This window comes from Schistocerca piceifrons, chromosome 8 (genome assembly GCF_021461385.2).
Source record: "Schistocerca piceifrons isolate TAMUIC-IGC-003096 chromosome 8, iqSchPice1.1, whole genome shotgun sequence".
NCBI classification, from domain to species: domain Eukaryota; kingdom Metazoa; phylum Arthropoda; class Insecta; order Orthoptera; family Acrididae; genus Schistocerca; species Schistocerca piceifrons.
Window position 1 is genome coordinate 24,164,415 of NC_060145.1, and position 23,051 is coordinate 24,187,465.

General features: G+C 39.4%; 1 protein-coding gene across 4 annotated transcripts in view; it reads left to right on the forward strand.

The window, feature by feature from the left end:
- LOC124711327 (PDZ and LIM domain protein Zasp-like) overlaps positions 1–23,051 on the forward strand; it is a 296,730-nt gene that overhangs the window by 256,977 nt on the left and 16,702 nt on the right. For all 4 annotated transcript variants that reach the window (XM_047241348.1, XM_047241347.1, XM_047241349.1 and 1 more), the window contains 2 exons: positions 729–915; positions 10,134–10,254. In XM_047241348.1, the coding sequence (XP_047097304.1) occupies positions 729–915; positions 10,134–10,254 (308 nt within the window). The remainder of the gene's footprint in view (positions 1–728; positions 916–10,133; positions 10,255–23,051) is intronic.

A 23,051-nucleotide genomic window follows, 5' to 3' on the forward strand; every position in this document is an offset into this window, starting at 1 on the left:
AGCTTCCAAAGTTATCCTTTGATGAGCTAGAGTACACACACACACACACACACACACACACACACACACACACACACACACACACACACTCTCATGCGTGCACATACATGATGCTGACTAGCACACATACTCACATATACGCTAGTAGATACACTTATGCCCCTAAATGGTGCATAGGCATAGGCATATCTATGACAGAGAGAGAGGGAAAGAGAGAGAGTACCTGTGTGTGTGTGTACTCCAGCTCATCAAAGGATAACTCCTAAAGTTACCAAGTTTTCCTTCCTTTGTGTGAGCCTATGACAATTCAGCATTTCTGTTTTCCAGTGAGTGATTGTCTTTCATTTTAAAGTAAAAAGATACCAGATAGTTTTGATTAGTAACTATCATATCAGTGTTATTGTCCTGCTGTCAGTATCCCAGATCCATGGACACTTAATGAAGCTTGACTCATTATAAATCAGAAACGTGTCTGACACCTTGCTATTTCAAGCGCATAGTGTTTATAGGCTGTTACTGCAACTTGTGTTAACTGCATGGGTACTGAGTTCATAGTAGCCACCTGTTTTCATTATTTTAAATTACATTTACATCATTATTTGTTTGTGTGTTTCATGTGCCTTTTTTTAAAATTACATCAGTTCTGCAGTTTTCTTTGTTATAAGTGTATTATAATTTGTAGCACATTTCATACATTGTCAACTTATATTAGTTCATTTCTTCATCAGAGGACCATTCATCACAGCTTTGGGCAAGATATGGTGTCCTGAACACTTCATCTGTGTCAACGGACAGTGCCGCCGACCACTGCAAGACATTGGATTTGTAGAGGAAAAGGGAGAGCTGTACTGTGAATTCTGTTTTGAGAAATATATTGCACCAACATGTGATAAGTGCAATACCAAAATAAAGGGAGTAAGTATGGAACTTACTATGCTGCTGCTGCTGCAAGCTAGTTTAAAACTGAAGCTTTCTGACAGATTAAAATTTTGTGTTGGGTATCTACATCTATACTCTGCAAACCACCATCGCATGTATGGCAGAGCATACGTCCCATTGTACTAGTTATTAGGACTTCTTCCTGTTCCATTCATTCACGGAACGTGGAAAGAATGATTGTTTGAATGCCTCTCTGTGTGCAGTAATTATTCTAATCTTGTCCTCACGATCCCTGTGTGAGTGATACATAGAGGGTTGTGGTATATCCCTAGAGTAATCATTTAAAGCCGGTTCTTGAAAATTTGTTAATAAACTTTCTGAGGACAGTTTACGTCTGTCTTCAAGAGTCTGCCATTTCAGTTGCTTCAGTATCTCTGTGACACTCTTCCATGGATTAAACAAACCTGTGACCATTTGTGCTGCACTTCTCTATATCAGTTCAGTATCCCCTGTTAGTCCTATCTGATAAAGGTCCCACACACAGCAATATTCTAGATGAGTTGATGAGTGATTTGTAAGCAACCTATTTAGTAGACTGATTGCACTTCCCGAGTAGTCTACCAATAGACTGGGTCCTTCACCTGCTTTACCCATGACTGAACCTATGTGATCATTCCATTTCATATCCCTACGAAGGTGTTACTCCCAGGTATTTATATGAGTTGGCCGATCCCATCAGTGACTCATAAATATTATAGCCAGAGGATACTACATTTTTTCGTTTTGTGAAGTGCACAATTTTACATTTGTGATCATTTAGAGCAAGTTGCCAATCTCTGCACCATGTTGAAATAATATCGAGCTCTGGCTGAATATTTATGTAGCTTCTCTCAGATAGTACTTCATTACAGATAATTGCATCACCTGTAAAAATCCTTATTTTACTATTAATACTGTCTGCAGAGTCTTTAATATATAACATGAGCAGCAAGGATCCCAACACACTTCCCTGGGACACACCCGAAGTTACTTCTACATTTGACGATGACTCTTCATCCAAGATAATGTGCTGTGTCCTCCTTACCAAAAGTCCTCAATCCAGTCACAAATTTCACATGATACCCAATATGATAATACTTTAGATAATAAGTGTAGCTGCGGTACTGAGTCAAATGCTTTTCGGAAATCAAGAAACATAGCATCTACCTGGTTGCCTTGAACCAAAGCTTTCAGTATATCATGTGAAAAAAGTACGAGTTGGGTTTCACATGATCGATGTTTTTGCAAACCATGCTGGTCGGCACTGAGAAAGTCATTCTGCTCAAGATACCTCATTATGTTAGAGCTCAGAATATGTTATAAGATTCTACAACAAATTGATGTCAAATATATTGGATGGTAGTTTTATGGACCACTTCTACTACTCTTCTTGTTGACAGGTGTGACCTGTGCCTTTTTCCAAGAAATGGGAATGGTTTTTTGGTTGTCGGATCTAAGATAGATTATAGTGAGAAGAGGGGCTAACTCAGCCGCAAATTCAGTATAGAATCTGACAGGGATCCCATTGGGGTCTGGATCTTTGTTCAGTTTTAATGATTTCAGCAGTTTCTCAACACCACTGGCACTAATATTTATTTCATTCATCTTTTCAGTGATATGAGGATTAAATTGGGACAATTCTTGTGGCTTTTCCTTTGTAAAGGAATATTTGAGACTGGAGTTCAGCATTTCAGTGTTTGCTTTGCTACCCTTAATTTCAGTTCCTGTCTCATTCGCTAGGGACTGGACACTAACTTTGGTGCCACTAACAGCCTTTACATTCAACCAGTATTTCTTTGGATTTTGTGAAATGTCATTTGACAATATTTTTCTATGGTAGTCATTGGAGGCATCACTTGTTGCTCTCTTACCATGGAGGTTCCCTTTCATTATGAACTGTCCTACTTGGTACATATCTATCCCAGTGCATGGTCAACTGTTCTTTTAAACTTGAGCCAGAGTTCCTCTAGTGCTCATGACCTGTGCTGAAAGTTTGAAGTTCCTCACTGAGATAAGACATTCCTGATTTTTTTGTCTAGTTTACTAAACTTATATATCTTTCTGCTTGTTTTAGTTGTCATTTGTGCTTTGGTAATCACTGTTGCCACAACTGCATCATGGTTGCTGATACCAGTTTCAATATGGACATTCTCGAAGAAGTCAGGTCTATTGTTGCCATTAGATCCAATATATTCCCATCATGAGTGGGGTTCCTAACTAACTGTTCTAGGTAGTTTTCAGAGAAGGCATTTAGTAAAGTTTCACAGGATGTCTTGTCATGCCCACCACTAACAACATTGTGATTTTCCCAATTAATTGTTAGATGATTAAAGTCTCCACAGCATGATTGGGGAACTTAACATCCAAGTGAACTGAGGTTTTCTCTGAAGTTTTTGGTTACATTAGGAGATGGGTCTCGTGAGTGATAGAAGAATCCAATTATCATTTTATGCCCACCTCTGATACTTAGTCTTGCTCAAACAATCTCACATGCAGCTTCAATTTCTATATCAGTGGATTTGATTTTTTTGTCTACTGCAACAAATACACCACTACCATTTCCCATTCACTTGTCCTTTCAATATACACTTAAATTTTCCCCAAAAATCTACTGCTATCAATTTCAGGTTTCAACCAGCTTTCTGTACCTAGTATTATGTGAGCTTCACTGCGTTTCATGAGTGCTTCAAACTCTGACACTTTGTTACAAATGCTTTGGCAGTTTACCATTAGGATTTTAATACTCTCATGTGTGGGAGGCATTTCTTTTGATCTTACAGTAATACTTCTGGAATTCATACAGCCATCATTATATGGATTGGATGGACTCGTCTAATCTAAAAACCTCTTGTGTGCACTCCAAACACAGTCAGCTACTTGAGTAGCAGCCTCTGATGTGTAGTGCACACCTGACCGATTTAGGGGGACCCTACAGTTTTGAACCCTAAGGCACAACTCCAGAAGTTGTAGCCTAGCTTGTCACAAAACTTTCAAAGTCTCTGGTTCGGTCCTTCCACTCGACTCAGAAACAAAGGGCCACAATCAGTTCTCAGGACAAAGCCGCAAACTGTGAGCTCCATTGAAAATCCATGTGCTAGGCTGGTCTCCTCAACCTTCTCTGCCAGTTTCTTGAACGATCCAAGAATGACTTCGGAGCCCAGACAACAGGCATCATTTGTTCCAACGTGTGCCACAATCTGCAGTTGGTCAGACCCTGTTCCCTCAATGGCTGCTGGAATAGCCATACACACGGAGTACACCTGTAGCCTTACCTGGCCCTTGCTGCCATTTCCCTAAGGGGCACAATCATTCACTGTGTGTTTTAACTGCTGACCCCTACCCTTTTGGTTTTACCTCCTCCTGATACTGGACAAAACAGGTTTCTCCAAAACAGGTGAAGTGAGTCCCACTGGCTCAGTTTCAGTGAAAGACAGTACATCTAATTTGTTGGTCTGGGGGATCGGTACAACACCCTGAGTCCTCCCTGGTTCCCGACCACCCTGTACAGGATACCTAGATTCACCTTTGACACACTGCTTTCAGTCAATTGGACGGGTAATGACAGATACCGTACTTTCTGCAGAGGAGGCAGGATCCACAGGAGAGGATAGTACTTGAGGTAGCTCTGGTACAGGTGTTACAGGTACACGACTCTGATTTGCAGCAGCCATCAATCATTTGACAGTAGTCAGGGCAATTTCCAGATGCTTATGAATCTCAACCAACTCATCCCTTGTTTGAGAACTGCATTCACAGTGGAGCTGCATTTTGGGTGCTGCAACGTATTACGAGACAGTGAACAAAGGACTTTAAATTAAACCTGCTGATTATCTTTTGACCTATTGAGCTAAAATGTTGCTAATTCCCTATAAGAACTGAAGTAGATACACAAAACGAGAGTTCTATTAAGGCAACACAAAAACCTGTGGTAGAAATTACTAGTTTCCTAAAACCTTTTGATGTTAATTATAGTTGTTAGCAAACTGAGAAAACTGAGTTAATTTACAATAAAATGCAGATAACATTTAAGGCTACTCCTCTTTAAGGGAAAACTAGATGTAGTTAGGAAATCTGCTACAGTAACTATATTACAAACCCCAATTGCTCGTAGATTATGCAAAGAACAATGGTTGCGTCCAAAAATTCTCAGAAATAGATGTTTATTTGCATTGATATACAATGATATTCAGGGGTGATGAATACTTTGCCTGAACTGTGTACCATAAACGCTGATTTGCTATGAATTAAATTCAAATCTCCAAAACACTTGTATCACTAACTTACGAAAACATAGTTTTGTAAGTATCCAAAAATTCTGAAACTAATCTATTTCTGATGTAATTCAAAAAATGAAATTGGAGACAGATTGTTTTGAATGAGGATAGGTCTACTGTCCTTAAAAATTTTAAAAGTGCATAATTTACTTTAAACCTACAATTGACAATAACAATACCAGTTCATCGCAGCACTTGCGAATGTTCAAGTTTTCACAATATATCACAATACAAATGGGTATTGATACACTCAGATAACACAGGAAAAGCTATGCAAACAATAAAATATGTGAATATAGAAATTTAAATTGACACACGATCTTGTGCATGTTGTCTCACACAAGGGAAAATACCTAAGATGGCTTTTATTTATAAATAAACATGTGTATTACACAGATTTTTCACTCAGTTGATTCTGTATGCACTTCTACACTGGCCTGCCGAAGAAAAACACTGCACTGCAGCATAAGTTTATCTCAGTCAAAAGTGCTATAGTGTGCAGCAACAAAGAATCACATCTTCTGCATGTTGCAGCTAATAATGCAAGATATAGAAATAATCTGATTCTTTGTCTTAGATGAGTAGTTCTTGATCAGCCAGCTCATTTGAGCACACCTCACAGCCCAACACAAAGACTCAGTCTGTTAGTACTTTTATCCTACTTTAATGATATTTTCTTAATCTGCTTAATCTTGTGTTATCTATGCTTTATGTTAACAGAAATATTGATAAGTTATTTTTCATATATGGGGTAATTACAAAGTTAATGCAACATTTCAAAAAATTGGCATAGATAAATAGCCAAGAACAATTTAACAAATGATACAGTATGTTAGAGACAATCTCCCAAAGATATTTTTTCAATACTTATAAATGTTCTGTTTGTCCACACAGCACATGTCTAATCAGTAGTCCAATTCTGCCCATACCCCACCCAGCTTATCGAGAGTGATTGTAAGAACAGCTGCTGCTATGCATCATCACAAGTCTTTGAGGTTATGTGGTAGAAACAGAACATAAATGCTATCCTTGATGTAACACCACAATAAAAAATCACAAGGCGTCATGTCTGGCAACAGCTGTAACATGACCTATCCAATGACATGGCAACATCCCACTCAGTAATTTTATACGCCACTGTGGAAATGTGGAGGAGCACCAATTTGTTGAAATGTGAAATCCCTGCTATCAGTTTCAAGTTGTGGTATGAACCACAGTTGATGCATGTCAAGGTAGGTAATATTATGGACACCTCTCTCAGAAAAGAAGATGGGTCCATAGACTGTCTTGTTGGACAAGACAAATAACACATTAACTTCTCAGAATCTGGGATGTGTTTGACCGTGCATGTGGATTTTCTGTCCCCCATATATGTGCATTATGCCAGTTGACCTTTCCCAAAACATGAAAAGTGGCTTTCTCACTAAAGCTTAATTTGCTTTCAAAGTCATAATTTTCAAGATGTCTCTGCATATCAGCCCAGAACTGCAGTTTCTTGCCACATCTTATGTATTTCAGGAGCTTCAATTTGTACAACTTCACTCTTAATCGGTTATGAAAGATTTTGATTACTATTGGCTGACAGATGTTCAGTTCTGCATTAGCCTGACTGGTAAATTTCATCTTCTTGTCTCCCAAATAGTACAATCCTTGTTTTGACATGCTTGGCTGCTCAAACGTTTTGCATTGTACACATAATGAACCTCCTTGAATTTTATACACCACTTCGCTGTGGTATTGTAAACTAGTGGTGTCTTTTGGAACATGCCATAGAAAACTCATTGCACACTCTCTACTAATTTCCAGAGGGCAGAGTCTGTAACACACAATGCTTTCTCTGTCTGGTTTGCCACCATTTTCAGCAGTTGTGCTTGGTACTGCCTCTGTCAGTGGTTTTCCAAACTAACCTGCCAGCACCACATTAGAAAAAAAATTAAGAGTTTGTCTTTCACACATTGTATGATTTGTTACATTGTTTTTAATCATTAACTTATACCAATTTTTAAAAATGTTTTGTGGACTTTATAATTACTCTGAATTTTCACAGGATATGCAAAACTATATTAAATTGGATCACATCATCTTTATAAATATTTGTGGAAAAATCTGAATCCCAATAGAAACATGATTTTAAATTAATCACACACAATATTAAACTAACATCATTGCAGGTTCTGCATTCATTGTTAAAGTACAGAGTAGATTCTCCACTCTTGCGGAAACTTTTTCATAAGCTCTATGTAGATACAAGGCAGGGCATACTCAATGGAGATATTGTCTTGTAAATATGAGGAAAGAAGATGTTAAAATGTTTGAGTTGTTTAACTACACTGCACATTAATGTTAATAGCGTGTGAAAGAAAAAGATCACTGGATTACTGTTTAAAGTTGTCAAGACATGAAAAACTGGAGTTGATGATGATGTTTGGTTTGCGGGGCACTCAACTGTGCGGTTATCAGTGCCCGTTCAAATTCCCAACCTTTGCTCAATCCAGTCTCGCCACTTACATGAATGATAATGAAATGGTGAGGACAACACAAACATCCAGTCATCTCGAGGCAGGTGAAAATCCTTGACTGAACCGGGAATTGAACCCGGGACCCCATGCTCGGGAAGCGAGAACACGACCGCAAGACCACAAGACCACGACCTGCGGACAAACTGGAGTTGAGCTTACACATAAGTGAATAGGAAATTGGGCATGAGTCCCAAACAGTTTGGACTTTATAATTAGTTACTGTATCAAGAAAAAGAGGTAAAGGAAATATATATGAGTGACTGAGAGAAATACATATATAGCTGGAAAGTTCTGGTATAATTAAATACTTTAGGAGTCCAGGAGACCATGCAACAAAAAGCAGAAGTGTTGAACCATTAACAGGTGGACACAAAAAATGAGGAAAACTTGCTACCTTTCAGAATAAATCCTCTGTCATGCTAGAGTACACACACACACACACACACACACACACACACACACACACACACACACACACACACACAAACACAAACACGTGCTTGCACACTTGTATCCCTATATAGCGCATGCTGCATGCGCAATGCCAGGATTGCAGTTCATCATGTGGACGAGGGTGGAGTGGAGGTTGTATGGGGTAGAGTAGATAGATAGATAGATAGAGTGGGAGGCAGGAAGAAGGGTTGGAGTGTTTGTTTAATGGCTCAGAGGGAGGGGGCTGGTTTGCTGTCTAGCAATGGGGGAGGGAGCCATGCATATGATGCACGGTTGTTGGAGCAGGTGAGAAGCAACCAATGAGGAAGATGACATGAGGACATGAATTGAGAGTGGGTGATAGGAAAGGGAAAGGGGAAACTGTTGGATGTTGGATGGGGATATTGGTTTAATGAAGACTGAGGCCAGGAGGTTTATGGGAGTGAAGGATGTGCTACAAGGATAACTCCCCTCTGTATAATTCAGAAAAGCTGGTGTTGGAGGGAAGGATCCAGATGGCACAGTCTGTGAATTAGCCATTGAAATCAAGCATGTGGTGGTTAGCTGTGTTTTGTGCCACTAGGTGGTCAACTTTATTCTTGGCCATGGTTTGGCAATGACCATTCATTCTGGTGGAGCACTGGTGGGTTGTCATATTGACATAAAGAGCTGTGCAGAGCTCATACCAACTCCACTGCAATTGTTGCACAGCTTTTTATGTTGGTGCGACAAACTAGCAGCTGTCCACTAGAATAAATGACCACCACCAAACTGTGCCAAGCACAATATTGACCACTCAATGGCACAAAATGCAGCTGAGCACAACATGCTAGATTTCAACATCTGCTTCATAACTTGTGCCATCTGGGCCCTTCCCTCCACCACCAGCCCTTCTTTACTGTGTGGGTGGGAATTATCCTTGCAACACATCCTCCCCTCCAGCAATCCTCCTGACCTCAGACTTCATTAGCTCAATGTCCTTACACTCTTCACCCAGCAGTTTCCCCTTTCTTTGTCCTATCACCCCCTCCCAATTCATGTCCCAGTGCCACCTTCATCATGCACCGCTCCCCACCAGCATCAATACCTGTGTTTCACATGCCTAGCCCACATGCCTGCAGCTCTCCCTGCTCCATTGCTAGCCAGCAAACCAGCTGCCCCCCTCTGAGTCACTACCATACACTTGTCAATCTCTCTTTCTGTCTGCCACCTGCCGAACTGCAATTCTGGCATTGTGCAACTAACCAGCACTATGTAGGGGCACACCTGCTTGTGTGCATGCATGCATGTGCCAGTGTGGTACGTGTGTGTGTGTGTGTGTGTGTGTGTGTGTGTGTGTGTGTGTGTGTGTATTCTGGCTTAAGAAAGGATCTGTTCTCAAAGCTTCCAAAATTTTTGTGTGTACCTGTTGATGACTCAATGCTTCTGCTTTTCATTGAGTGGCCTTCTCTACTTCTAAAGTATTGAGAGAAAGATAAGTCAGTCTTAATGTTGTACCAGAAGAGAAGTGGATTACAAGTAAAATACAGAGAGCTACTTAAGAAGCTTCTCTGAACCTCATATGTTTCCTGATGTATCCTGTGTGAGGTCATTCACCCATGACAAGTGAACATTTACATATGAAGTATGGAGGCAAAGTCCCTGCCAGCCCATTCTTATTTAAGCGTTCCATATTTTTCATAAATCTGTTGAGGCAAATGCCAAGATGGCTGTATTATTATTATTGCTCTCATTTTAACACATTCTTTGGGGAAAGTATACACCAATGAATTAACAGCAATATGGAGACTATATTCCCAACAAATCAATTGGTACTATAATGCATTCTCATCAGTACTGCCAGATACTTTGTAAATGTCGTTGGCTCCAAAGTTAGAGCTGCACATAATATACAATTTTTGTTGGAATACAGAGGACTAAAACTGAAAGCAAATCTGGGCTAACAAATATGTGTAAAACTAATGAAGAAAATACAATTTGTTTTCCATAGGACTGCTTGAATGCCATTGGAAAGCATTTCCATCCAGAGTGCTTCTTGTGTGCTTACTGTGGCAAGTTGTTTGGTAACAGCCCCTTCTTCCTTGAAGATGGACTTCCATACTGTGAAGCAGGTCAGTATCAGATAGTTAGACATTTGGATTCTTTATTAATGCTCTTTTTTCATTTCTATGTTTGTGTCCACTGAGCAGCTTCATTTTCTTATCTCAGTTTTCTGAAATTCATTTTGAGTAGTTGTACATGAAGTAAATCACTGCTTATTGTCCATATCATTAGCGACAGTAGAGCACAATGGACAAGTACAGTATCAAGTTCTTTCTTAAAAACTGCAGTGATCATAGAAGGAGTAATATTTTATATTTTTTTGAAAATAATTATTGAATACTGTTAAAAGGTCACATATAAAGTAAATGATGATCTGTCAAGAGTTGAGTAGTTTTTAATAGTGCCTGTGCACTTCATATAGTTGTTCTGCTTGCTAAACAAAATTCTCACTGCAAGGCTTTTGTCAAATTCACCCAAACAGTTTTTGAATACTTTTATTGATTTGGGGGGAATGCTCAAGACAATTGTTCTGTGACAACTCTCACTTTTTGTGAACAGGTTTACTTTTTTTGGGGAACGAGTTCAGTCAGTTACAAAATTCTTACAGAGATTTATATTTCTGTTATTTCTGTCATTGGTTCATTGTTTATTGGTTATTACCTTCAATCTTTTTTTGTGTCATAGTTAAGCAGAGGTTTATGTCACTACATGTGAGTCTCTAACACTCATTTAATGAGACAGATGACAAAGAAATGTGTGGTCATGTAAATAATGCATTAAACAATTCTGAAACACTGTCTAAATCAGCTCCAGGAGATATGCATACAGTTATCATAAGAAGCATTCCCATAACTCTTTAAGTTGTTTGTCATAAGGCTACTTTCAGAAATTCTGTGGCACTCAGTAGATCAAACAAGCAGCAGCCCATGGAAAGTAGGGAGTGGCTGAGCTGTGTCAACAGCCCAAGTTTGAGACTCACCTTGAGCCATGGGACAAAGGCATGCGACCTCCTCCTTCCAGTTGGAAAGTTAAATACAATAGAATAATTTAATTTATGGGTGATTAATTTGTAAAGTCATATAATGGAAGACTTCTGGAACTGAGCACAAATCATTTTCATGCTGTTTTGATGCTAGAACCTTTATATCTTCAAATATGTTTACACAACTTTTCCTCTTCAGCCAGTATTGTTTAGAGCATTATTTTCTCTGATCATAATTATTATTAGGAAAGGTCAATGCTATGGAGGTACTGATTCATTAAAAAGCAAAAATCATCTTCTACGGTATCTGGTTCTTTGTAACATAAACTCTTAAGTGAAAACAATTCCATTCAGACACATAAAACATTTAGGTGATAAAGATTAAAAGCTACATCACTGGCATCAACAGCAGCAGTGGAGGCCATTTGACATCCACTGCTGGATAAAGGACTTATTTACACTTTTCTATGCCCTTCAATCTTCAGCATTGCCCAGTAATGTTGCTCCTACATGACATAATCCACTCACCTTCCATCAGGTCATTGTCTTGGTCCTTTTCTTATCTGTTGGAATCCTGTAAAGAATTTACTTGCTCCACCTAACAACCATTTCTTGGTCACAGGTTGCACTTATCTTCATTCAGTTCATTACAATCACAATTATATCTTTCAGTCAGTCTTTTCCCCGACCTACTTTTTTGCTTTCCTGTATAACCTAATAACTCATAACATGCGTCCCCTGCAATGCTCCCTGATCATCTCTTAGTTTTTGAACAGTTTTTACATTATACGACCATTTCTCACTGTCATAAATCAAAACTGATAATATGTACTGATTGTGCACTTTCCTTTATAGACACATCAGATGCATTCAGTTTGCCAAAAGCACAATGATCCATTTTTAACTTTTGTGAAACAAATACTAACAAAGAGATAGAGGGGCTGGCCAGTACTTACCTCAGCTTAGTACAGCTGATAGATACACAAAACAGAACAGAAAATTTATGTGTCTTAGCTTTCGGGACTTTGTTCCTTCGTCAGGGAGGAGAGAGGGGAAAAAATGGGAAGAAGGGAAAGTGGATTCAGTTACTCACAACCCAGGTTATGAAGCAACAGGGGAAATGTAAACAGGGAGGGTTCTATGTGACATGGGACAACCAGGAGATCTGGGAAAAAACCTGGGAATTTTTTCATCTGGGAGAAAACTGGGAATTTTTCATTGTTTTAATTTTCAGTTAAATTTTTGTAATTTTAACTGGAAAGAATCAATACTCTAACAAAGGATATTACTGTAGAATAATACTGCAGTAATAAAACATGAATGAAGGAGGGAGAGGGAGGGAGAGGGGGGGGGGGGGGGGGGGGGGGGGGGGAATAAAACTTAAGTTGCAAAAAAATGCGCTATGTACAATAGCAAAACACAGTGTTCATACAAGTGTCTGCCAACAGCAAAATGTGTCAAAGGCTTTAGGAAGACTATGAAATGCTTCATAACAACAAACTGCCTCTGATGAACATGATGTCACAACTGTTTAAATTAGATTCGTTTGAGCAGTTGCGAGCGAGATACCTTCTCCCACTTCAGGCTACAGAAGTGTGGTAGTTAGCTGTATAAGCAATAGCAGCAAGAAGCCAGCAGCTGGATGCTACCCGGAAAAATTTTGCTGGCACGCCAAAGCTGCCAGATTCACACATGCGCAACAGGCCCATATCTAGGGGGTGCAGAGGAAACCAGGGTATCTGCCTTGGGTGGCAGTTTCGAAGGGGGGGGGGGGGGTGCCAAATTCAAATTCTTGAGGAAAAAAAACCTTGTTTCACAAATTGCCTAGAATCCACTGCACATCGGTCTATCAATTATTCATATGATTTTGAAATGCATCTCTGTTGGCTTTTGAACATTTTTGAACACATTCTAAGTTGATTTCTGAATGAATCATAAGTTGATTTTTGAGTATGTGCATAGCATACATGATGATTCTGCCAGGGGAATCCCCATAACATCTAGAAATAAACTTTCCTGCAGACAGAAGGGGACGGGGCTATACAAACTGAGCGTAATAAAGCCGAACGGGTGAATGCCAGGCACTGTTTATGTGGTCAACTGGGTTTGCGAATGATCAGCATTGTTATAATTACTAGTGAAATCCATAGATTCAGACTACCAGAGTGGAAATAAATGACTAACCGGAATAAAAGATTAGGAAGATAATGTATTATCTTCTCGGTGTATGCAAGAAAATAAAATTTTGACAGAAAATGTTTGGCCAGACTGCTACACTAGTAAGGGCAAGTTGTACAGTCCCCAGGTAGCAGCTGCTTAAGTTCTATACTGGGAGTAGTGCAGAAAATGCATTGTACGAACACGTAATAATGCCTAAACAGAGGATGAACGTGGGGTAACTAAACCCGTGATTGTGGCAGGGTTAGTGAAGTTAACTGGAGAATAAGTTTTGACACTGGCAGGAACAGTTACAGAATTAGTGATGAAAAGATTGTTTTTTAGAACAAGGAAGGAGAAGAAATGGGGACACCACACAAATTATGGAAGAATATGATGATTCCAAATATATATAAAAATTTCGTACTACTACTTTTCTATCTCATGCTTCAGAAGCTGGAGTGTATGAATGAAATGTGAAACTGTTTCATAACATAAAGCTTTTTGCTTGAAGTAGGCCGAATAGGCATTTGACATTGGTACTTTGTGAATTATATTCTGTCATGTTATAAAAATGACCATTTGTGCCAAAACAGCCTCGTTTCTTTGGTGTGTGTTACAATTGCTGCAATATTAGGCAGGTCTACTTCATTTTATCTGACGGACAGTGAGAAAATACACATAATCAGATCGAGAAACCACACCATTCTTGGGTACCATTGATATTTACAGCTTTTTCAGTATTAGACAGTGACTTTTGTGTGTGTGTGTGTGTGTGTGTGTGTGTGTGTGTGTGTGTGTGTGTGTGTGTGTGTGTAGCAAAACATTTAATGAACTTTGATGAGGTAATAGATTCTTACCCAGAAAGGAAGGCACGCCATGTAAATCTGTAGCAAGATTAGAGAGAAAGAACTGTTAGGACTTAAGGATTGAAGAAATGTGTACTGTTCTGCTTGGTTTTTTTTCTCTCTCCTTTTTTTATTATTAGAAAGGTACTACGGAAACAAAGAAAGCTTCATCATAGGTTTAAGAGTAGTCGAATCATAGCTGATAAGGAAAAGCTGAACGAAGCGAAAAAGAGCGTAAAGAGAGCAATGAGAGAAGCATTCAACGAATTCGAACATAAAACATTGGCAAACAATCTAAACAAGAACCCTAAAAAGTTTTGGTCATATGTAAAATCGGTAAGCGGATCTAAATCCCCTATTCAGTCACTCGTTGACCACGATGGCACCAAAACAGAGGACGACCGAAGAAAGGCAGAAATACTGAATTCAGTGTTCCGAAACTGTTTCACTGCGGAAAATCGTAACACGGTCCCTGACTTCAGCCGTCGCACGGACGCCAAAATGGAAAATATTGAAATAAACGATATCGGAATTGAAAAACAACTGCTATCACTTAGTAGCGGAAAAGCATCCGGACCAGACGAGATACCCTTAAGATTCTACAGTGATTATGCTAAAGAACTTGCCCCCTTTCTATCAGCAATTTATCGTAGATCGCTGGAAGAACGTAAAGTACCTAGCGACTGGAAGAAAGCGCAGGTCGTTCCCATTTTCAAGAAGGGTCATAAATCAGATGCGAATAATTATAGGCCTATTTCGCTTACGTCAATCTGTTGTAGAATAATGGAACATGTTTTGTGTTCTCGTATTATGATGTTCTTAGATAATACAAATCTCCTTCATCATAACCAACATGGATTCCGCAAACAGAGATCATGTGAAACTCAGCTCGCCCTATTTGCCCAAGAAATTCACAGTGCCGTAGACACTGGCGAGCAGATTGATGCCGTATTCCTGGACTTCAGGAAGGCATTTGATACGGTTCTGCACTTATGTTTAGTGAAAAAAATACGAGCTTACGGAATATCGGACCAGGTTTGTGATTGGATTCAGGATTTCCTAGAAGAAAGAACACAACATGTCATTCTTAACGGTTCAAAATCTGCAGATGTAGAGGTAATTTCGGGAGTACCGCAAGGAAGCGTGATAGGACCTTTATTGTTTACAATATACATAAATGACTTAGTTGACAACATCGGTAGCTCCGTGAGGCTATTTGCAGATGACACGGTTGTCTACAAGAAAGTAGCAACATCAGAAGACTCGTACGTACTCCAGGAAGACCTGCAGAGGATTAATGCATGGTGCGACAGCTGGCAGCTTTCCCTAAACGTAGATAAATGTAATATAATGCGCATACATAGGGGCAGAAATCCATTCCAGTACGATTATGCCATAGGTGGTAAATCATTGGAAGCGGTAACGACCGTAAAATACTTAGGAGTTACTATCCGGAGCGATCTGAAGTGGAATGATCACATAAAACAAATAGTGGGAAAAGCAGGCGCCAGGTTGAGATTCATAGGAAGAATTCTAAGAAAATGTGACTCATCGACGAAAGAAGTAGCTTACAAAATGCTTGTTTGTCCGATTCTTGAGTATTGCTCATCAGTATGGGACCCTTACCAGGTTGGATTAATAGAAGAGATAGACATGATCCAGCGAAAAGCAGCGCGATTCGTCATGGGGACATTTAGTCAGCGCGAGAGCGTTACGGAGATGCTGAACAAGCTCCAGTGGCGGACACTTCAAGAAAGGCGTTACGCAATACGGAGAGGTTTATTATCGAAATTACGAGAGAGCACATTCCGGGAAGAGATGGGCAACATATTACTACCGCCCACATATATCTCGCGTAATGATCACAACGAAAAGATCCGAGAAATTAGAGCAAATACGGAGACTTACAAGCAGTCGTTCTTCCCACACACAATTCGTGAATGGAACAGGGAAGGGGGGATCAGATAGTGGTACAATAAGTACCCTCCGCCACACACTGTAAGGTGGCTCGCGGAGTATAGATGTAGATGTAGATGTAGAGGGCAGGGTGCCAAACTAACCGACTGGGAGCAGGAGAGGCACTACAGGACATTTTAATTGCCGTTGTCCTGAATATAGTTTGATGGCATCCATTACAAAATATTACACTTTGAATTCCACAGAGTGGAATACAGTGACGTGTGATAGAAGAATGCTGTGTGAAGAGGTGTGGCACTGCACTTTGGCACACTTAAGACCAAATAACATGTCTTACATTTCCTCGAACACATATGTTTTCTGTATCAGACTCTTCAAAAAGATATACGCTGCAAAATGAAAATATTTTTGAAAAGTCTTTTTTTTCCCCCTACCTCAAATGCTTGAGGGAGGAGGGGGGGGGGGGGGGGGGGGAGGCGTCACTATCTAGTATTGCCCCGGTTTGGAAATATCGTAGATCTGGGGCTGATGCACAGAGCAGTCTGAGTTGTAGTGGGGAGGTGGGTAGTCTCCACATGACCCGTGTTTGTGTTTAGTGATTTTGCTGTTTCATCTTCGTTTATTGCTCTCGTGTCGAATGAAAACAAAACAGATTTCAGTGGCTGGGAGCTATCAGGTGAATTAAAATACATTCAAATAATTATGGAAGGCTAAAATATGTTATTAGTTTCAGATTATATTTTATTTCCACCTTTCTGACAGTCAAGCTTTAATCACCTTGCAGAACAATGAAGCTATTTTTGTCAGTTTGCTAAAAAAATTTGGCTTTTATTATTCTTTTTCAGTCAGTCAATTTATCTGAAACGAAGTGTTTAATTCCACACTACTGGCTTGTTTTAACTGTCTGCTAAATTTCAAGTGCATGTTTTCATCATCTAGCATGTATGGCGTATTGCCATAATAAAGAACCAAACATGAGATAATACAGTACAGGTATTCCAAGAAAATTTACATCCAAATCTGGACATACGTATGTGCACATTAAGCCAAATTATGCGTTTTAGTATGGTTTGCAAAATTTCGACGCTCTTGGAGTATTCTCTGTCTTGTGTCTTTTAGGACATAATGTAACATCTTTTAATGTTTTACACGTATGAACATATGGGCTTCCTGCGTCATCATAGCTGCGCAAGTGCGATGAAGCCTGTTATCTGGCGCTCTCTGGCAACTGCTGAAATGAACCTATTTCTAACAGGTCGCGGGAAAATATTGCAAATGGATGTTTTTAAATGTGTTACTTCCAAAGTAAATTTCCTTTTATGCAAGATGAACTATGTGCGAGAATGTACCATGAATTTCTTAAACCACAGAGGGTTTGATTCTCATTTAAATATCAACTCTTTGAGGGTGACCATTTAGAAGAAAAATTTTACTGGCACATCTGTGTGATGTATCTTAAAGTGTAACATGTGCAAAAAAGACCAACATTATATGTGAAAGCTTAGCTTCTCTTGCAGCTTATTAATCTTAGAGACCACTATTATATGTGAAAGCTTTTCTTGTGTTCATGCTACTTAACAGTGATGTTGCTATTGGCTGGCTATATCACGTGTCCTATGCTCTGAATATCCACTGTCATCAGCTGGTGAGATCACGTGACATGAGGCATGACTGGCTAAAAAAGCACATCACAATCTCGATTTCAATGCTACGGAAAGTAACATGTGGTGTTTGGTGAAATACTTTCGTAATACAAAAATATGCTGTGTGCATGTTGCTGCACATCAAACATCTTTCCAAAATGTGTTTTTTTCCCTGAGTTTCATTTTCTTAAGTGCCAGTGTATAAAACCATAACCATTCAAAGGATTGACAAGTTTTACAGTTCCGAGGAGAAGTATACTGTCACTTAACATGGAAAAAGTGAAATTTCACCCCAGAGAAAATGTATTTTTAACTGGGAAATCTGGGAAAAATCCGGGAATTTTTTTTCCTGGTCTGCATATGCACTCTGCCCTTAGCACATTGCCCACAAGATGTTCAAAACATTGCTTGTCAATGCTGTCCTACTCTTTCAGTGGGAGTCCACCTGAGATCATCCAGTATGTGAAGAGTATCTTGTGATAATGAACTGCAGGTTTCACCTGTCCCAAGCATAAACAATGAAATTCATCAAACTCACTAAGAAGTGCAGTGTGCTCATAATTTTCTAGCTAGATGGACCCATTGCCAAAATGGCTGCAAGGGTGGAAGATGGCTAACACACCTCCCTGCTGGCATAGGTGCCTGGCTGCTTCCACAATCTTCTACAATGGTTATCAGGTGTTAGACAAATCCTGCAATGATCAGTGAGAGGACCCCAGTATCATTTTTTCAGCATGTGTAACTTTCTGGAAATGGATACAGTGCATAAAGCGCATTGCTTCCCACCTTTGGTGGGAATTTTTGCACTTTTTAGCAGAAAACAGGCAGCTGGGGTCCATGTGTGTTTCACTGTGTAGTGCACTGTGGTTATTCTGTGGAGGGATTCACATGCAGTAACATCTGCTGACTCCGAAGGAAGTATGCTTGAATGTGTAGATGATTAAAGACATAGAAAAGTCATATGGTATGCCACTTTTAAGAATATTTGAATAAAAATGTGAGATTTGCTGCCCCGAGCATCAAGTATTAAATACAAAGCCTTTGGTCATGTTACTGTAAAGAATAAGGTAGCATAAGTTTCATGAGAGGAAAACAGAGAAGACTAAGCCAGAAATTTATGCTGTTTATGAAAACTTTATTAATATTCATGCTACGGCAACTTAATGGCACAACAACTGAGGAGCCTGACATCTGAACAAAAGAAATAATGGTGTGTGTGTAGCTCCTCAACAAACTACTAGAAACAGAAATGTAGGACACTGATGATGCAAAAAATATAAAATTGGAAAACATAACGACTGTTCTAATGGATTTTGGTATCTGTAACATTCCCAAACTTGTCGAGTTCAAGGCTGCTAATCTGTGATAATCTTTCTGTAGTAACACAATTCACGTTTCCGTCGCACTTCACATAGTGTAGACTGGGAACCGTCTGATAGGCATGCCCGATGTGAACTGACTGGGCACGGCCCATGCTGCCTGGATTGTTGTAGTTTCGCCGGCAGAGGTCGCGGCCGAATTCTCGCTTACCCTCTGGGTAAGGGTACTTGCAGCAACTGCTGTCCGTGATGTGCCGTGCCGATGTGCGCCTCCCGCAATCTTTCTGGTGGCTACTGCACTTTCATTATTAAAGTTGTGTAAACAACTTTTTTATAAAATAAAATACAAATGATGCCCTGAAAGTTAATTAACCTTCACATAGTGACCAAGAATCTCCCTTAAATATTTCTCTGTTTCAGGAGCAATCACTGAAATCCTTTGTCTGGAAATGTGAAATAACAAACTGGTATAAGTCACTAGTTACTAGCTAGTGTAATGTTATTGCCAGCTGTGTCACATCTGTTTCCCAAGCACAACATCTAAAATCTCACTGTGACCTCCTTCTGAAATTTGCAAACAAGATATTATTGTCACTTCATATTCTCATACGTCTGTTACTTAGATACTTCTTTAACTGCAGTCACTTTTGCATTTTCTTTTTCTGCCACTGCTTCACCACAATAAATGCAGCATGAGCTCCCAAGCAAAGAAGGGGACTCATGGCAGACTGTTTGCACAATCAGGCAATGTGTGGATATGACAAGGCCCATGCATACAAATGTTCTTTGCACAAATTTTTGTGCGTTATCTTTCATTCCCATTCATCTGTGATTGTTCGTGAGGAAAGAGGCATTGGGTGGACATATCTTACATAAGCCAATTCAGCATCTGACTTCTCTTACTATCCTTCTGGTTGTGAAGTGACATATGTACATGGTCTAAGCTTTAAATGACCTGCAAGTTACAGTGAGCAGTGTAAACAAGCTACATAGACAAATTCATACTTGGTGACACAGCGTGCTCTATACAAGTGCACTGAGAATTCAGGTTTATTTTCACCTCCGTTACACACAATTATGGCCATATGGAGCAATTTTATGAGATTGAAATAATATTGAGAAAGAGTTTTCTGATTTTTATATCTATCTAATCATAGGAAATCACTACATACAGCTGCCTGTGTAATGGAAGTAACAGTAAGCTTGCATTCTTAGCTCATTTTAGTAGTGTGTGTTTTTGCTAGTATTATCTGGTAACTACAGTTACCACATTTACAGTTTATTATTTACAATAGAATCTGTATTCTCAAATTTCTTTGTTAGGTGCTACACTTTAAACAGAAACTCAAAGCAGTTAATATTTTGATGTGTGTAAACAGTAAAATCATAGTAGGGTACTATGAAGTATTATGTTCCCAAAGGCTCAATCCTTGTACCACTGATCTTCTTAGTGAGCATTAGTGACCTACCAGCATTAATAAATAACAAGGAAAACATAGTAATGCAAGACCTGAGTTTCTCCCAGTGTACACAATGTTCAAAAAATTTATGGGAATGCAGTTGAGTGACGTCGTCAAGTGCCGATATTTCAACAGGAGCACACCGTGCCATTTTCAAGTCATAATGGTAGAAAATAAGCACTGTATAAGATAATTTAAAACCTCAGTTTCCAGAGAACTCTAGAAAGATAACACTCTCACACACTGTAAACACTAGCACCATCACAAACCAAAGATGACCAACCAGAAGTTATTGAAAGTAAAATTAATAATCAATGGGTGAGGTAACATTAACTCTGCCTCTCTGTTTTTTTGACAAGGAAGAAAGCAGGACTCCATGCATAATTTAAATAAAGCCACCATCTCTATTTATAAGGTTACTTGTTAATTTAATTGCAACAGATTCCTTAATAACATTATCCCAGTAGCTGGAAGTGCATGCCAGAATCTCTGTGTTGTTATATTCCATAGGATAACTAGTGCCAAGATAGTGTTCTGCAATGGTGGATTTGCTTCACTGTTGTTAAGTGTATGTGATGCTTATGCTCAGTGTGCCTGTCTTTCACAGTGCAATATATGACATGCCGCAACTGCAAGGAATATTGTAGACAACCAGCTTATGCAAACAAAGGTCATTCTACACGGAAACTAAAAGGACCCTGATCTTAAATGGTGGACAGAAAAGACACTTCATCCACAAAATACAACCACTCCTATTCAAAATGCTCCCTGCGTAAGACAGAAAGGCCTTAGATTTTGATACCACCTCAGTATTCATCACTCCCCTAGCGCACTGTTAGTCGATAAAGCAACACACATTGATCTGTCTTTCATTTAACTGTTCTGATGAAAAGTAACTTTGAGATGGGCTAACTCAGCTGACAAACCTAACTCAGCTGACAAACTCCTTGGGTCAGAGATGACAAGAACCTTGTGAACCAAGGTACAAAGAACCCCTTCACATTGAGCCGGATAGTGACACACATCATACTGCAGGTACAAGTTAGTGTGAGTAGGCTTCCCTTATATGGCATGTCCCAATGTACCATAAACCTTCCTTCTGATCAACAGATCAAGGAAGGCAAGACAGTCACCCTTTTCTACTTCCATCATGAAACAAATATTCAGGTGTATTGAATTCAAGTGTTCTAAAAAGGTTGTTCAAACTCTCACTGCCATGATGCCTAATGGTTGTCATCACTTTCTTGATGTGTTGGTCAGGAGGAAGGTTTATGGTACCTTGGGACATGCCATATAAGGGAAGCCTACTAACACTAACTTGTATCTGCAGGATGATGTGCGTCACTATCCAGCTCAATGTGAAGGGGTTCTTCGAACTTCGTTCACAGTGCTGTAGTCATCTCTGACCCAAGGAGTTTGTCAGCTGAGTTAGCCCATGTCAAAGTCACCTTTCATCAGAACAGTTATAGTGGAAGACATATCAGTGCGCGTTGCTCTGTCGACCAATTGTGTGCTGGGGGAGCGATAATGATATTGAGGTGGTACTAAAGTCTAAGGCCTTTCTGTCTTATGCAGGGAGTATTTTGAACAGGATTGGTCATATTTTATGGAAATACAATGTGAAGTGTGTTTTTCGACCACCATCTAAGATTGGGAGGGTTCTTTAAGTTTCCATTAAGGCTGATTTTGGTTTGTGTAAAACAAATGTCTACCATATTACTTGCAGTTGTGGCATGTCGTACATTGGCCAGACTTCGAGGACTGTGGAAGACAGTTGTACTGAGCATAAGCATTACACACACTTACAACAGCCAAGCAAATCTGCCTTTTTACAACATTGTCGTGGCATCAGTCATCATATGGAGTATAACAACACAGAAATTCTGGCACAGGCTTCCAGCTAAAGAGATGGTGTTGTTAAGGAAGCTGTTGAAATTAAATTAGCAAGTAACCTTATAAATGGAGGTGGTGGTTTTTATTTAAGTAATGCATGTGATCCTGCACTCTCCCTTGGCATAAAACGGAGGGACAGGGTTAATGGTACCTAACCCGTTGTTTATTAGTTTCACTTTCAGTACCTTCTGACATTGCTCATCTTTGGTTTGTGATGGTGCTAGCATTTGCAGTGTTGGTGAGTGTTATCTTTCCAGATTCTCTGAAAACAAAGGTTTTAAATTCTTTTGCACAGTGCTTACTTATTGCAGTTATGCCTTGAAAATGGCAGGGTGTGCTTCTGTCAAAATATCGGCAGTTGTTGACAATGTCACCCAATGGAATTTCCGTACGTGTTTTGAACAAGCACAGTAATATTTGCTGATGACACAGGTATCATGATCAAGTGTGTGAAATCTTCAATGCAGATTACATCTGAAACAATAACATCACAAGTACAGAAATCGTTCATAGAAAATAATCTACCATGAAATCGTTCATAGAAAATAATCTACCATGAAACTTCTCAGTCAGCAAATAACAAACAACAAGCTCTTGAAATAGATGGTAATGATCAGAAAATAAATGAAAGTTCACATTTAAGATT